At 46.2% G+C, this 16,018-nt stretch overlaps 2 protein-coding genes across 4 annotated transcripts; both read right to left on the bottom strand.

Annotated features, from left to right (window-relative positions):
- Positions 1–460: 460 nt before the first annotated feature.
- On the bottom strand, positions 461–8,570 carry rnf217 (ring finger protein 217). Of its 2 annotated transcripts, XR_013281255.1 has the most exons (8): positions 7,098–8,570; positions 5,655–5,885; positions 4,719–4,883; positions 4,173–4,270; positions 3,551–3,654; positions 2,893–2,964; positions 1,983–2,133; positions 461–1,632 (listed from the first exon to the last, which is right to left on the bottom strand). XR_013281255.1 is itself a non-coding variant. In XM_077510947.1 (7 exons), exons 1-7 carry the CDS (start codon positions 8,160–8,162, stop codon positions 2,054–2,056), a joined length of 1,815 nt encoding a protein of 604 aa, XP_077367073.1. In that variant the 5' UTR covers positions 8,163–8,570; the 3' UTR covers positions 1,907–2,053. The 2 variants fall into 2 exon arrangements, 1 of the variants encoding a protein (XP_077367073.1); XM_077510947.1 differs by lacking the exon at positions 461–1,632 and having other exon boundaries at positions 1,907–2,133.
- Positions 5,743–14,725, bottom strand: slc22a16 (solute carrier family 22 member 16). Of its 2 annotated transcripts, XR_013281256.1 has the most exons (9): positions 14,590–14,725; positions 13,580–14,074; positions 12,427–12,544; positions 11,132–11,687; positions 10,013–10,140; positions 9,577–9,686; positions 9,028–9,127; positions 8,742–8,965; positions 5,743–5,885 (listed from the first exon to the last, which is right to left on the bottom strand). XR_013281256.1 is itself a non-coding variant. In XM_077510953.1 (8 exons), the coding sequence occupies exons 1-8, from the start codon at positions 14,631–14,633 to the stop codon at positions 8,795–8,797; spliced, it is 1,722 nt and encodes a 573-aa protein (XP_077367079.1). In that variant the 5' UTR covers positions 14,634–14,725; the 3' UTR covers positions 8,684–8,794. The 2 variants fall into 2 exon arrangements, 1 of the variants encoding a protein (XP_077367079.1); XM_077510953.1 differs by lacking the exon at positions 5,743–5,885 and having other exon boundaries at positions 8,684–8,965.
- Positions 14,726–16,018: the final 1,293 nt, after the last annotated feature.

The following is a 16,018-nucleotide window of genomic DNA, read 5'->3' as shown; positions in this document are numbered from 1 at the left end:
CATTTTGACTTCCAGCAAACTTGCCGCAATTTTGCTTCATTTATCTCATTTCATAAGCATTCCATACAGTTGAGTAGTTGACCGTATCATTTCATGCTGGGAAATCGTGGCATGCCGCGATGCGTTCGTTCAAGTTATGGCGAATATTTATCAATGAAGAAAGAATGCGATCTATTTTTTTTTTTATAACAAAAATAGCCATGTTGTCTACTAAGGCCTTTTTAAATAATAATAATAATAAAAAAAGGCCATGATGGATAGCAGACTTATGTAGGGCTCGGACTTGAAGGAATGCTTTTACCTCACTACCTTCGGGTTTCAAATGTGGCTTTTAAAATTAGATTTTTTTTTTTTTTTTAACTAAAGCAGACCAGGTCTGAGCAGGTCTCAAGTCCAAAAAGGAAGGAGGAAGTGTTGAATCCTAATTATGACAATTGCAAATGGAACAACTTCTTCAGGGTGACGTCAGCGTTCGCCTTTATTTGGTCTTTATGCACGTTTGCAATGAAATGTGCTCCAAGACGTAACTTGTAGTGCAACATGAAGATCCGCTTTTTTCATTTGGCCGCCATACATTCATCAAGACGCCCAAAGGACAGCAACAAAAAAAAATAAATTACATTTGGCTCAAGCCAACACGTCCACATTCCATTTGAGGGCTTCCTTCACTTTCAAACACACACAAAAAAAACAAAAAACAAAACCATCCCAGCAAGTCAAACGCGATTGGCCGACACCAGTTACATGACACGCCCACACAACTTTTCAAATGTGTCGATTGGACCACAAAGAATCCACACAAAACTGTTTCCATTTTTTTTTCTAGGAATATGAAAACTTTTGTTTCAAGACTTTTTTTTTTTTTCCCCCATCAATGTGCTCAACTTTTTTTTTCACGTTCCATCACATTTGTTGTGTAGCGCAAATGTTCCAATTCTCGTAACATTTGGGACATTTTTATTGGAACATGAACTTTTTTTTTTTTTTCCTCACTTTTGTCTCGTAGTTCAACACAAATTTGTATTTGTAACAATCTTTTTCTTTTATGTAACATTCTTTGTTCTTACAGCATGAGTTTTTTTTCCTCCTATTTTTTTCTGTATGACATTCTAATCATCCATTTATTTTTCTTGTGCCATTCATTTATTCCCGTCTCCCAACATGTTGATGGCAAATATTCCAATTATTGGCACAATATTTGCAACTTACCACGTGTGGCGTTTTCTTCCTTTCACCTGCACGGACGCAATGAACAAAGAAACCTGCCTGTTTGTCGTCGCGTCACATGGCCGCCGACACGCCCGCGTTATTCCGGCTCGACGAGGGCCAACGTGGCAATCGGCGCTGGCACAATTTTGGCACCAAAAAGTCCCGACTGGACGTCCGGGAACAAACTGAAGAAGAAGACGAGAATGCCGTCCCGCCAGTTTGTTGTTGGCAGCCGGTCGGCGGTGATGTTGGCAGCCGTCCAAAATGGCCGACTTCCTTTGTGCCCATCATCAGTCAAACCGCCGCCAAAGATGGAATGGCAACGATAGTTTTCCAAACTCGACTTTTGAGCTTGAAAATACGCTGCTGCCTTCAAGTACGACTTGACCACGGAGATGATTGCAATTTGTTTTTGTCATCTTCCTTTGATCAGAAAAAAAAAATATCATATTTGACTGTAAAAGCGGCTAATGACATCGTCAAATGGAATTTTTGCTACAAATTTTTGCGGCCACTGGGGGCAGTATAACGCAGACGTCAATCTAACAAGTGAGGACGAAGCTGGTTTTTGTCAAAGCCGCAAACGGAATTTTCACACCTGCGCCAAATTGCTTCAAAGAAGGCAAAGAAAAGTGATTTGTGCTCCAAGGTGACAATCGTTCTTTCGTGGGCGGGTTGTGGCACGATTGACAATCGACTTTTGTTTGTGTGCCACATAATCGAGCGTCTTTTGTCCAAGCAAGCGACACGCGCGCCGGCCGCCATCCACCTACCCGCGGAGTATGAAGATGAAGATGAGGATGAGGATGTTCCCTGAGGAGGGCCGACTTCCCGTCGGTCCAAATCAAAAGCGCCACGAGCCCGACGAGCGGCGCCGCTTTTTCCTCTTCTTGCACACGTAGTAGATGGGGAAGCCGATCACACCTGCACGCAAGCACGTTAGTTGCACGTTTCACGTCAACCATCAAAGTCGCAATATGATTGATTATCTTTGTCGTCAAGCAACTCAAGTCACAAGTTGAGGTGACAGCGGACACGATTGTCGTCCTTTGCAAGCCGGCAAAACTTCCTTGTTGGCCCCAAAAAAAAACGCTCACTCCACCAATGACAGCCTGGCAAGTTTGCAAGGGGGCGGAGTCCAACCCAAGACACGCTTCGGTTAGGACCGCCCCCTCATTTCAAGAACATGACAGTCTGGACCGAAAGTGACAAAATTCTAAATTAATAAATGACTAAATACATAAATCAAAAGTAAAAATTAAAATATAATTTAAAAATTAAATACAAATGTATTTATTCATGTATATATATTTTTATTCTTTTTATTTCCATTTATATTTATTTTTTTAGATATAATTTCCAAATTATTTTATATGAGTTTTTATTTTCACTTTTAGTCATTTATTTATTTAGAATTTTGGCTGTCTATATGAGGAAACAGCCGGTCAAAAAAAATCAAAAATAAATCAAAAATACTTTGGATTTCAACTCGAGATGTACTTTTGGACTTGATTGAGTAGTGTTAGAAAAGGTTTTGTTTTTTTAACACAAGTAAATTGTGGAGAATGTCGATTGTTTTTCCCTCCACGTGTCACATACGACAGCGCCGGCATCAAAAGTGTCGACGTGAAAGCAGAAAACGTTTTTTTGCGGGTGTGCGGGCGGATGACGGCAAGCGCTTACCGAGGACCAGCGCCACGGCTCCCAAGACCAGAACAAGGACCAGGACCAGCGGCGCCACCAGCAGCTTGGCGCCTGACAAAAGCACAAAAGCACAGCGGCCCATCAACGCCGCCATTTTCACGGAGGCAATATCCCGTTTTGCTCCCGGCGGCTGTTTGACTGGATTTGGACCGATTTTGCAAGGCCCACACAATATTGTCTTCGATTGCTATCAAAACAACAAAGCTAGCGAAAGCAACATTCAAGTCTCTTCTTTCATCAGGGAAAAAAAAAACAAAAACATATTTCCATCTGTTTCCATTTTGCAGCCAAGTTTCAGCAATTTTCACAAATTATTTAGAATTGTGAGGAATTGAGCTTTTTTTGTTTCCAACATGGCCCTGGTTGATCCATTATACTCTGCTGCCACCTGCTTGCCACTTGTGTAATAACTACTATTTCTGCAAACATTCTTTGCAGTTGAGAGGCTACGCCAAAGATTTGTGGATGCTCAAGCATAAAAAAAACCAAATATATCAAAATATGTCTTTGGGACGACACCTAAAACATAAAAAAACCAAAAACGTATTTGTACGTTATTGGGAGCAAATGAGTTAAAAGGTGAGCGAGTGAGTCGTGTCGCAGGCAGGCAGGAAGTTGTCGCAAAGGTGAAACTGACCGCAGACGGAACCTCGGATGAAACGGCGCAGGTGCGGCCTGTGCGGCAGGTAACGATATTTGCAGCCAAACACGCTCAAGTTGGATGTGTGATCCCCAAAGTACCTGAACCAAAAAAAAAAAAATGATTTAGTCCAAAAATCAATCAACACATTCAAAGTGTTTTTATGTTACCTGAGAAATATCAATTTTGTTTTCATATGAACTGAATTCATCAACAACTCTTTTCATCATCAAGTCCTGCTTTTGGAGCCATTTTTGGGAATGTAAAATCTTCCCATTAAAAGCATATTAACAGGAAAATTGTTGAGCGATTTCTCAAACCAGGCAAAAGTGATGAGATCGTTTTGACGTTCAATTGTTTGCAAACTTCTTTTTTGACTTTGGAAAAGCAAAGCGGGGACATCGTACAACATCCATTTTTATTGTTTTATTACTCCACAAAGTACGACTGAAACGTCAATCGGTGACTTTTGAATGCAAAATGAAAAAGAATCGGATGAAAATGCAATCATTTTGGAACAATATGATTCTTTGCGTTGTGAGGAGCTTGAACGCTCGTCAATGGTTTTTGCGTCTTCAAATGTTTTCAAATGACAAAAGGTTTCAACAAGTCAACTTACCTGACTTGAAGGTAGCGCTCGCCGCAGCGGTAGCAAAAGTTGGTGTTGCACTGCGTGCAGATCATGTGGTCGCATCCTTGCGTGCGCTGAATGTGGATCTGCACGCACACGCACACGCACAAGCACGTGCACGGCTGTCAATCAAATAAAAAATAAAAAAAGCGCAGGCCAAGCAATATGGCGGCCGCTGCCTGGTTCGACTTTCACACTTGACTTGATTGGGAAATTGACATGTCCCGCAGGAATGAGAACAGATCATAAAATAAAAAATTATTCAATCAATCAATAAATAAGGTTGTTACACCAGAGATTGAAGTAATAATAATAAAATAAAAAGTAATAATTCAATCTATCAATAAATAAGGTTGTTAGACCGCAGATTGACGAGCGGACGCTTGAGAAGAGACGGACAGACGGATGTTGGCAAGCGAAAAGGATTTTCTAGAACTAATTTTGCAAGTGATTGATCCTTTTTGCAAGACATCTGAAGAGGGGTGTGTAGACTTTTGATGACGCTCATTTGGGTTCTGTTGTGCGTCAGGTTACCTTGCACTTGGGGCACTTTTGCGCGTTGCGTTGCCCGCGCTCGATGACGCCGGCCCAAGTGCGCAGCTGCTTGTCGCCCTTGCGGTAGTCGCGGCACTTGATGCCCTGGTGCCAAGGGGCGTGGCACTTGAAGCACCACACCAACTGGCAGCCGCCGCAGCTGACCTGCGGCACACGGGAAAAGCTCAGCGCCGGCCGGCTTCAAAAGTGCCATTTTTTGCAAAGCAAAATACTAGTTATGCACAAATATTTGACTGTTTGTACGTTGACAGAAAAAAAAAAAAAAAAAAGTTTCCCTCAACTTTTTGTAGTTGTCAATCAAAATGTATTCAATGGAAAAACAAAAGCCTTCCTAAGATGTTTTTTGTTTTAAACTCATTTACTCCCAAAAACTTTCAAATGTTTTCAGTGTCCCAAAGACGTATAAAGCATCCAGAAGCTTCTCAATTGGAACGGTTGCAGAAATGCTAGTTATTACACAAGCGGCCAGCAGGTGGCAGCAGCGTATAAGAGATCAACCAGGGACAAAAAGCTTGATTACTCACAATTCTAAATAGATTTGTGAATAATGATGAACATGTTTTTATAGCAACACATCACAATATTCTGTGGGCCTGAGAGTAAATGAGTTGATAATAAATATTTCAAATTGATCACAAATGAGAACTCAAATATGTCCGCCCGTCATCTCCCCATTTTTCTTTTTCTTTTTTCAACCGTATGTTTGAGCTGTAAGCTAAAAATCAAATGGACAAATCCATAAAGCCTGCAAACATCTTTTTGCATATTTGGAGGACTTGTTTATGGCTGCAATCCAAAATCATTAAAAAAATTAAAAAAAATCTCTCTTGGGAAACCAAACTGAATGTAGCTTTTTTTTTTTTGTGTGTGATTTCCAAAGCAAACAAAGCAAGCAAACAAGCAGCCAACGCCGACCTTGTACTTGCACTTGCGCTGGTCGCGCTCGGGTCCGCGCGTCGCGGCCAGGGTGGTGAAGCGCGCGCAGCGGGGGCAGGGCTTGGTGCCGGCGTCCAGCTGACTCAGCTGCAGGAAGTAGCGGTAGCGCTGCAGGTGGCGGCCGGCCAGGCGCGACTCCACCGCGCCGTCCTCCAGCATGCCGCTGCACTCCGAGATGGGGCAGCGCACGCGCGTCTTGCCCTCTTGCACCTGCGCAATCGCACGACAATCCTTGGCCACGGTGACATCGTCGCGCCGAACCGGGACGGCACCAAAACGCCACCAAAGCGCTCAAATGCGACATTTTGGTTTTTCTTTGCCCCAATGGAGCTGCGCGAACCAAACAACAATATTGGCTTCAATTTGACCAAAGTGCAAAGTCAGACGTCACACGGATGTGATGACAACCTATTTGGGGCAGAACAATAAGGCGGAGAGAGAAAGAAAAAAAAAAAACAGCACCACAAAACTGGTTGGTCGAGTTGACGCGATGGCAAGCAGGCTTGTGGAACCAAATTCCAGAGAGAACAAACCCGGAAACTCTTTGACTTTAGCCACAAGCGCTTCGACTCAACAGGTGCTGGTTTACCTGCCACTTAAGTTGAAGCACCTGTGGCTAAAGGCAAACAATCTTTTGGGTTTTTTTGGCCTTCCTGGATTCCCTCACCGCGAGAGCAACACATGCCGTTGCTGCGCAGCCACTTGAAGTTTCCGGCAAATTTGCATAAAACGAGCTGCAAGATTGCAGAAAAACCGCTCGGGATTGACTGGCCAGCAGCCACAATCAATAATCACAGCAAACAAAAAAAGTCAATATTGTCGGATTTTGAGGTCAATCAAAATGTGCTACTTCGGATCTTTCACAATCAATTTGTGTTTGTGCATTTTCTGCACTGACAATTTGAATGAATGCCCCCTTTTAAGGATGCAAATTTAAAAGTGCTTAAAAAAAAAAAAACAATCTTTTTTTTTTTTTAAAGCAATGGACAGATTGATGGATCATTCAAATAACCATTAGTTGCAGATGATGATTCATCTTAAAACACAACAAACCGCATTCACATCAATTTGGCATTTTTGCTAGTTTTGGACTTCTTTTCAACAAAAAAGAAAAATAGTTTGGAAAGGTTTTCTTGTGATGCTACTAACTGGAACGATGCTTTGCTTCTATTTCCTTCCATCGTTTCGAGGTGAAGTCAAGTGAAAATGGTTCTTAGGCGGCCCTACTAGACATCCGGATGAATATTTGCGTTCGTTGGTGAAAAATGAATGAAGCGGCAAAATGGATGTGACTGACTTGTAACTCCATTTTGTTTTTTGTTTTCAACACAAAACAAATGCGCCAAATGGAAACAAAAACAACTTGAGGCACTCCAGTCTGAAGGCATCAGGTCAAGGTGACTTTCAGGTGAGCGTACCTACCTGGGAGATGACGTAGAGCGTCAAACATTCGTCACACACCAGCTTCCCGCAACAAGGCAGGGGTGCGATGCTTTTGTCCTCCAGGCACACCCGGCACGTCTGCGCCTCGGCGGCGGTGTCGTCATCGTCATCGCTGGCCTGCCGCGATGAGCGGCGGCGGCGGCTGCGGCGGAGGGACAACTCGCGCAGGGGCTTGACCAAGTCCTCGGCGGTGTGCAAAACGAAACCCTCGCCCGAGGCGGAAGTGGCAAGCGCGTCATGGCGACGCTCGTTGGCGATGCAGTAGACGGTGCAATAAAGGTGCTCTTTGACGCTCGAACGGACGCTAGCAACGGCGCTGTCACGACGAACGTCGAAAAGCGAACACAAATCGAATCTTCCCAAGTCGGAAAGGGACGACTCAGCGGAGGGAGGCTCGTTTTGACTGCCGCACTGTCCCGGCTGTCCGGCGGAGTTGTCCCCGTGTGCGCCCTCCGCGTCCGGATCACCGCGTTCATAGGCGGACGTCCATGCCGGCAGAGTGCCCCTCAAGAAGTCCACCGCCTCGGACCTTGCTCGTCCTCCTCCTCTCCCTTCGTTGCAGTTGTTGTTGTCGTCGTCCTCCGCATCCCGCCCTTCCCCGACTTGTTGTTCGAGTGCTCCCTTTTCTTCTTCTTGGTCCCGTAAGAACTTGCCTCTGCCTCTTCCCATGCGTCGGTCGCAATTTCGAAGCGACGCCTCCACTAAACTGCTTCCCAGCGGCCATTTCGCCTTCTCTTCCGCTTCCAAAGTCGGCATTTGACATGTTCGAGTTCCAAGGCCGTCATCTTCCATCACCGGCCGCTCTTGACCCATGTGGAGCGCGTCGCATCGTCGAAAGCTCCCCAGCGGCCGACTCTCCGACTGCACCAAAACAAAAGCGGCAGCTGCCGCCGCCGCTTCCGGGTTAGACGTCATTACGGCGCCCGTCGCGCTTTGATGACGTACGTGCGGTGCCCCACACGGCCCACAGGAGGGCGTAAAAGTCGTCAGCATCCTGCATGCATTTTCTCCTCGAGAAAACATTGCAATTCTGAGTGGCGCCATCTCAGATTTTGTTTCAAAGCATAAAGCAACCGCAGGTTCCTGCTATCATATGTGTGCATTCTTGTCTCATGTAAGACTTCAAATGACATCACATGAAGTGTAACATTCAAATGAAGATATTATGCAAGATGACATTTACCCTGACAATTCCAGTACAATTTATATGCAAACGGGAACAAAAAGAAGGCACTTCTGGTGTGATGTTAAGTCAAATATTCCTCATTTTGCTTTTCAATATAAATCATTGTAAGATATGTGCTTGTATTTTGATTTGAAACTCATTTGCCATTAAAAACAAACTCTCTGACCCCCATCCGATTGAATTTCGATGAAGGCACCGCACCTGAGGAAAACCAACCAATCAGAAAGAGAAGTTGTTCCGGCCGAGGTGTCAGTCATTTGCAAGTCCCGCCCCCGGCAGGTCTCTTATCTTGTTTGCAGTTTAGTTGAGACGATGGCGGAATGTGAGCAAGACGGAAGGAATCGGACACATCCCGAGACGAAACGGAAAAGCTGCCAGCTGATATCCGTCAATTCATTTACTAATCATTTCAATTTCATTCCAATTTCTGGCTGTACCTAATGTCGTGTCCAGCGGTTGGTTGTTTGGTCACGTGACGGAAGCGTGCGTCTCAGGCCGACGCGTGGTGCTTCATCTCCAGGCCGTCGCCGTCGGCGGCCCGGCGGGGGCTTCGGCCCAGAGCCTCCGCCTCCTCCAGGGTGGACGTCAGCGGCCGGCCCAGCGTCTCGGGCAGCAGCAGGGTCAGGATGCCGATCACCAACGCCAGGATGCCCACGATCAGCTGACGAGACAGAAGGCCACAATTCAAACGGCGTCTTCCATGGACGAGACTCGTCAACAAACCTGCGGCAGGTAGATCCAGACGTCGGCCAGGTAGACGCAGAAGGGCGCCACCACGCTCCCCACGCGACACATCATGCTGCCGCTGCCCACCGCCAGAGACCTGCCGCCGAGACCACCACAAATCAGCCGGGAATGGAAACGCACGCCTCAAAAGTTCACATTCAACTCCTGTACTTGGGTCAAAGTTCACACACACCCTGCCCTATTTTTTTAAATGGTGAGCACCTCCGCCTTATACTAAGTGCCTACAAAATGTATACGTCTCCTCTTATACGTATAGAGTTATTTGTACAGTAGTATGCTGGCAAGGTGGGAGTAGCAAGATGGCCGCCCTGCAACTTCAACGGCCTGCACTTGGCATGTATGGGCTATCCAGTCATATATACAGGTCAGTGCAAAAACAACTTGACTTTGACATTTGTCTTCAGGAAGCCAAGCTTGCCGACTTCCACTTGCCAGGCCCGGAGGCCCCGCCCCCTCTCCTGCGTATATATGCGCCGTCAGTCACGCCGCGCGAGTCCGCACTCAAGTCAATTTGGTTGCGTTGACCTGATGATGGTGGGGTAGAGCTCGCAGGTGTACAGGTAGATGAGACCAAAAGCGATGGCGATGGCAAACTTTCCCGTCATGCTCAGCGCGATGGTCAGCGCCTCCTGGTCCTGCGAGAAAAATACAACAAATAACAAACAGACATCATGGCATGATTTGCATTTGTCCCAAAGACTTGTCGGAATTGAAGCCTGACGCTCAGGAAGCGGGGTCAGTCAGAGGTCGCCTGGGAAAGTGGCAGCGACACCTGAGCCGAGCGCTCAAAATAACTCGGCTGACACTTGACGGTCACGCCGGGTGATTTCCTTTGATTTCGTTCCGGCGGCAGGCGGGTTGCCGTTGCCATGGAAATGCAGCAAGAAGTGACTTGTTTTGCAAGCTGGACTTTCTGCCGTCCCGACGGTGTCGGGTGACGCGCGTGTGCGCGGTTACGTACGGCGGGGACCACGATGATGAGCACGCAAGCCAGCGCCGCCAGCAGCAGGGCGGGCGCGCACGTCTTCTTGCGGCCGATGCGGTCCATGCAGAAGCAGCCCACCAGGTAGGACGGAAGCTCCACCGCACCTGCAAGCAGCCAATCACAGACGCCGGCCTGAGTCAGAGCGCGACACACGCAAATAACCGTTAACGCCGCACCGTGTTGGTCGCGTGTGTGGTCCGCGGCGTTGAAGGCATGAAGGAAGACATGAAATGCGTTCGTGCTGCACACAAACTGGATCCTTCTTAACCCCTTTTTTGTTTTGTCTCAATTCTTGTCATTTTGTCCAAAATATGGCTTTTCTTTTGAAGTGTGATAAATAAGTCATTTATGAATATTTTTTTCAATTCCAATCACTCAAAATGTTCAGTGGCACCAGACCTATCTATACAGATAGTTTTTGATTTTTTTTAATTTATGTTTAATGGCCCCTATGGACAATAGCAGTATTATTCTAATAGCAAGACTAACTATGCTGTACATAGATAGAAAATAAAAGTCTTATTTGAATATTTCATATGACATAGTTAGAGGCTTGAATAAGAGCATAAGTCATGAAAAAAACGTTTTCTTGCATGCCCAGTTTTTCCACAATGGCAGTTTTCTGAATAGAACTAAATTTAAATAAAACATGTCTTTTCCTTTGAAGTGTCCTAAAACCAAGTCATTTATGAATATTTTTTCAAATTCCAACCACTCAGAATTTTGTAGTGGCATCTGACCTATTGATACATATATAGGCTTTGTTGTTGTTGTTTTTCATTTTGATGTTCATTGAATCCATCCTTCCATTTTCTTCATATAAAAACTACAAAGAGTCCTTTTATAGGAAACACATTTTGACAGAAATGTTTTCGAATTACATCATTTACTTGAAAAGAATGTTTCATCATTTGGATTTTTTTAATTGGTGATAAAACTCAACATATTGATTTTTGTTGCGTTCCCCTGGAAAATATGTGGAGATGGTCGAGGAGAGTGTGCGTGTTTGTGTCTGTTTTTTCCATTCTCCATACCGGATGTTGTTGCTTTGTTTGGTGGCGTGCGCCGGTCAAGCGCTTTTGCATGCGATCTTACCGACCAGGAAGAGGTTGAGGTGCTGGTTCCCCCCCAGGTTGACGGATCCCAGCGAGAAGACGTAGTAGCCCAGGCTGCCGATGAACCAGATGGCCCAGACGGTGCCGGTGCGGCCCGCCATCCTCCAGCTGCCGAAAAGGTCCAGGATGGACAGCTTCTTCTTCTCCGGCGCCGCCGCCATCTCGTCCTTGTCCAGCAGCGGCGCGCCGTCGTGCCGCTCGTCCTCCAGGAGCTGCTCCACCATGAGGCGGCCGTCCACGCGGTTGACGCGGGCCATGGCGTCCAGCAGCTCCTGCGCCCGCAGGTACTCGCCCTTGGCCAGCAGGTAGAAGGGCGTCTCGGGGAACTTCCAGCAGAAGAGCAGGAAGGGCGAGGTGCAGAGCGACAGGATGATCTGGTAGATCCACCACACGCGCACCAGGTAGCCCGTCAGCGCCACCACCATGACGCCCACGGCGAAGGCGGCGTGCACGTGCATGGAGGTCCACGTGCGCACCTTGATGCCCGTGAACTCCGTCACGTACACAAACACCACCACCAGGTAGCCGCTGGACACCTGGCGGGACGGCGAGACGTCAGCGGACAACAGGACGCTCGCGGCAAAATAACGTCCAGCGCCGGTCGGAGAACTCCATGCACATATTTGCCGTTGGCATCAAGACTTTTTGGCAAGTATGTTGCTTGCTTTCGAGCTTGTGCAGGCGGAAGTACGTCACCGCATCAACCAATCAAACGGACTCATCGGATGATTTTCAACCAACCACGGTCCGACTTAATCTTCATTTTGTCTGCCATTTTGAAATGGAGTCTCAGTTTCAGTCGCACTTGTTCGCTTTTAATCACACTTGGCTAACCTCATCCCATTTTTATTGAGTCCGTTTTGAGTCCACTATAAATGGAGCATTTTACATTTTATTTTAGCCCAAGAAAACGTCATTTTATTTGTATAGTTTTAGTCAACAAAAACTGTCAAACGTTTTAGTCTAGTCTGATGCGCTTTTTAAAAATTTTTTTTTTTCCTGGCGACTGGAATCGTGCAAAATGCAAGTGAAACTTTTGCCAGTAGGAACTTTGTGAGGGCAACATTTGTCTCCAACTATCAACACATTTGACTTGTTGACTATGAGTTTGCCAAGCACAAATTTCCTTCCCCATGGACACAATCAGGCATACACGCGTTCTCACCGTTCCGTGGGAAAAACAACAGCTGAGCGGAGGAGGGGCTGCAAATGATGACGTTGAGCCAGGATGGAGGAGGGGAAGGAAGGAAGGAAGGAAGGACGGACGAAACTCACCATGGCCAAGAAGAAGCGCAGAACCACAAAGTAGTAGTAGTTTGCGGAGAAGGCCACACACACGCCGAGTCCAAACTGACACAAGCTGGTCAACATCAGGATCTTCACTCTGCCCACCCTGGAAGGAACGCAAACATTCAGGTTGACAGTTGTTCGTTTTCAAGAGCATTTTATTCACACTAAACAATGTTGTTGTTTTTTGTGTTGCATTTGAAAGGGAAGCAAGCTCTTTCATGACGTTTTATTGGAAACGGATGGAAATCCAGGAAAGGCGCCGTAAACAGATGTGGAGTTTTCACGCCGGAGGTCAGAACCCCGAGTAGCCGGTTGGGGTTGCCAGAAGATTACGGTTGCCTTCCGTCTGTCTGTCTGCTCACTTTTGCCATTTTGATTCGATTTGGACGCTTGCGCTCAGTTAGCAAAAGATGCTTCGGCCAAATGTGCGACTCGAGCCATTCGACTTCTTTGGGCCACCAATAAGGTTTCGATTTTACAAATACGAGGGGATTAGGATTAGGTTTTGTGGATTGGAGGGATTTAAAGGTTGACGATCGGTTCAGCTTCAAGTTGGGGACTTGAGGTAAAGATGAAGGGCTGCCACAAAGGTTCCAATATTTGGATCGGGTTCGAAAATGAGCAGCTGGATCTACTTTTAGCGGCTTCGTTTCAGGATTAGGTTTGTGGTTTAAAAGGTTTTTCAAATGGAGCGAAGGGTTATTAGAGTTTGGGAATTTTTCTTTAGAGTTTTCTTTTTTTAAATTGAGTTACTTTTAATTCGTTCTGTTACTTTTTACGAGTTATTTCATAAATGCTCAGTTTTAGTTCAGTTTCAGTATTAGTTTGAGTTTTTTTTAAAGTGCATTACTTGTGTGCAATATTTAAAAAAAAAAAAAAAACCCCAGCATGGGAGCGACATCATCTGAAGGTGCTCTTTGATTGGCTGCTGCTCGATGACATCACTTCTGTGTGACACACTTTTAAACGTCCTTATTCCAGTGGTTAATATCCAAATAAATCGACTGAAAATCACATTTCAAATCATCCCCAACGGCTCATGCAATAAATAAAGATGCTTTTTTTTGTACAATAAAATGAAAGTTTGAGTTAGTTTTGGTTTGTTTTCAAAAGCATTTTCGTGAACCTTGGTCGTTACCTGTCGGCGACATCGCCAAAGACGAGCGCCCCGATCAGCACCCCCAGCATGAAGGTGGGCTGGCACAGCTTGGCCAGCCAAGCTCGCTTGCACACCAAGTCCCAGTCGGTCACGATGCTCTGGTGCACCTGTCGCCGGTCGTACACGAAGTCGCCGTCCTCGCACAACTCCACCGACGTGTTGCCGTCAAAGGCGTACTGGAAACTTTGCGGTCGGACGCGCAGCGCCCGCTCGCAGCGCCTCAGCTCCCACTGCTCGCCGGCCGCCGTCCTCACCAGCAGGGGGCCCGAGGAGTCGTCCTTGAAGAGGGGCAGAAAGTCGTCCAGGCGGGAGCCGCTCAGGTTGCCCCATAAGACGTCCGTCACGTTGGCGGCGGCGGCGGCGGGGATGCCGCACGCAAAGTTGGGCGTCTCCACCAGGAAGACGGACGCCAAGTAGTGGATGCCGCAGGCCACCGCCTGGAAGGCCGCCGCGAAGTACAAGCAGGCCTGAAACCTGAATGCAAAACCAAAAAAAAACCTTAGGGGACTTCCGGATTGGTCGCAGCAGGCAGCATTGGCAAGAAACTGCTGCAAAAGCAAACACATGCCAGGCAGAGAAAGCCCACTAGAACAGCTCAAATGGATTGAAATCGCAAGACGACGGCTTTTACTATCACGTGTGCGGCTAGCGAGCGAGCACGTTTGAAATGAACGACGGGTTGACGTGAGGTCAGCGGCGAGGCAAACCAAAGAGAAAAAAGAAAAAAGAAAAGATTTGCCACATGCAACACCAACAAACACAAAACACATCTGGACACCTCTGCTGGAACTGATTGTCAAATATTGATTATGATTGGACGCATGCTAGTGAGGCGTTTGCAGCGGGCACGTTTGCAGAGCAGACTCGTTGGACTGGATCACATTTGGACTGTTGCACTTGTTCCAAAAGTGGCGAGCGAGCGAGCGAGCGAGCGCAACAGCTGGCGACGCCTTCAAACTAATCAATCAAATAGAAGAACTTGCGCATACCTTTTAAAATGTCCCAGCTCGTCAAATATCCTCTCCACCGTCATTTTGGAGAGTCGGCTCTATATGTATGTGTGTGTGTGCGTGTCCACGTCAACTTGGCGCAGAGTAAGTTGGGTGAGTGGGAGGAGGGTGCGACATACACACACGCACGCACGCACGCACGCACGCACATGCAAGGATGCCTTATAAGGGCCCATGCAACACCAACAACAAATCAAGCTTCACACAAAGGAAGAACAAGATGCAATTATCTTATACGTTGATATATATTAGGGGTGTTCAGAAAATTCTATATGGCAATATATCGCGATATTACAGCGCACAATTTTTGTATCCATTCAATATGCGGCCAAATCAATCCATTTTTGATGGCAATATTCAACAAAAAGTCTCACTTAAAGTTCGGCTTGACACAAGTTTAAGGATGTAAAGTTATATTGATGCAACATGAAGCCTTCATATTTTTATTTGAATGCCGTTCAATCATGAACCATAAATACAATGTTGAGGTTTCAGTTAAACTGATGACATCATCATATTTCAAGTATATAATGATGACATCCTACCTGTGACACCATGGCAATGTAAAAGTTAGTTTTGGGAGGCAGAAGTAAAACCCCGCCCCTCCCTGCATGACTGCCGCGCCCCCGGCGAATGGATTGCACGTCTGCTGTTGGAGCACTCGACAAGAATGCCGCGCAACTTGACGCAAGCCAATTCTTCGACAATCATTTGAAACAAAACTAACTGCTCCTTGACTGCTTTCAATTCATTTGGACACAATGTTTACTGACGACGGCTACGTTTGTCACTATCTCTCAGAGAAAGTGGGCGTGCATTTAGTCCGCAGAGGCGGTGCGGGGGTGGGCCCACACCTTATGACGTCATAAAGTGAGCACCCGCTGGATTTCTCAGTTTGGGAGGGGCTGCTGCTTGGAGAGCAGAATGACTGAGAATTTCTCAGAGAGGGGCAAAAGGCGGAAAACACCACATGCATCATGTTTTTGCTGACGAATTTGCATTTCAACACGGCTAAAAGCTCCAAAAAGTTGATTTTTCATGTTGCTGTCCCTTTGAATACAGTATCATACAAATCTTACAGTGTACGTGTACAAGTTTACTGATTAGTATTTTCTAAATTTGAGTAAAAAAACAAAACAACAAAACAATAATCGACTTACACAATTTCTATCGGGATTAATCGGTATCAAATCGAATGAGTGTCAAACAAACGATCTTTTCTCCAATTGAAAGCAATCTTTTGGTTGGTTGCAGTCCAAATGTCGTCCTAACGCTGACCTCCATCCACTTTAATCGACAACGTCACACCTCAGTCACCTGACTTTCAGCCATAGCTGACCACTAGCAACATTTCATAGGACAGACAAGAAACTCTTCTCTCATGTCAATTTACATTACTGTTGAGAAA

Source organism: Festucalex cinctus, chromosome 21 (assembly GCF_051991245.1).
Source record: "Festucalex cinctus isolate MCC-2025b chromosome 21, RoL_Fcin_1.0, whole genome shotgun sequence".
Classification (NCBI taxonomy): domain Eukaryota; kingdom Metazoa; phylum Chordata; class Actinopteri; order Syngnathiformes; family Syngnathidae; genus Festucalex; species Festucalex cinctus.
The sequence above is the reverse complement of the archived record's forward strand: the minus strand, read 5'-3'. Positions and strand labels throughout refer to the sequence as shown.

Bases quoted from the DNA above. Each gene is read 5' to 3' on its own strand.
- rnf217 (XM_077510947.1), bottom strand. From the start codon at position 8,162: ATGGCGCCACTCAGAATTGCAATGTTTTCTCGAGGAGAAAATGCATGC. The intron at 4,884-5,654 runs GTCGGCGTTGGC...CGTGTGCCGCAG, and splicing joins AGCGCAAGTGCAAGTACAAG to GTCAGCTGCGGCGGCTGCCA. The intron at 2,965-3,550 runs GTCAGTTTCACC...TGCTTTTGTCAG, and splicing joins CATCCGAGGTTCCGTCTGCG to GCGCCAAGCTGCTGGTGGCG.
- slc22a16 (XM_077510953.1), bottom strand. From the start codon at position 14,633: ATGACGGTGGAGAGGATATTTGACGAGCTGGGACATTTTAAAAG. The intron at 12,545-13,579 runs GTAACGACCAAG...CGTTCCTTCCAG, and splicing joins TTTGGCGATGTCGCCGACAG to GGTGGGCAGAGTGAAGATCC. The intron at 11,688-12,426 runs GTGAGTTTCGTC...CCGTCCCGCCAG, and splicing joins TGCGCTTCTTCTTGGCCATG to GTGTCCAGCGGCTACCTGGT.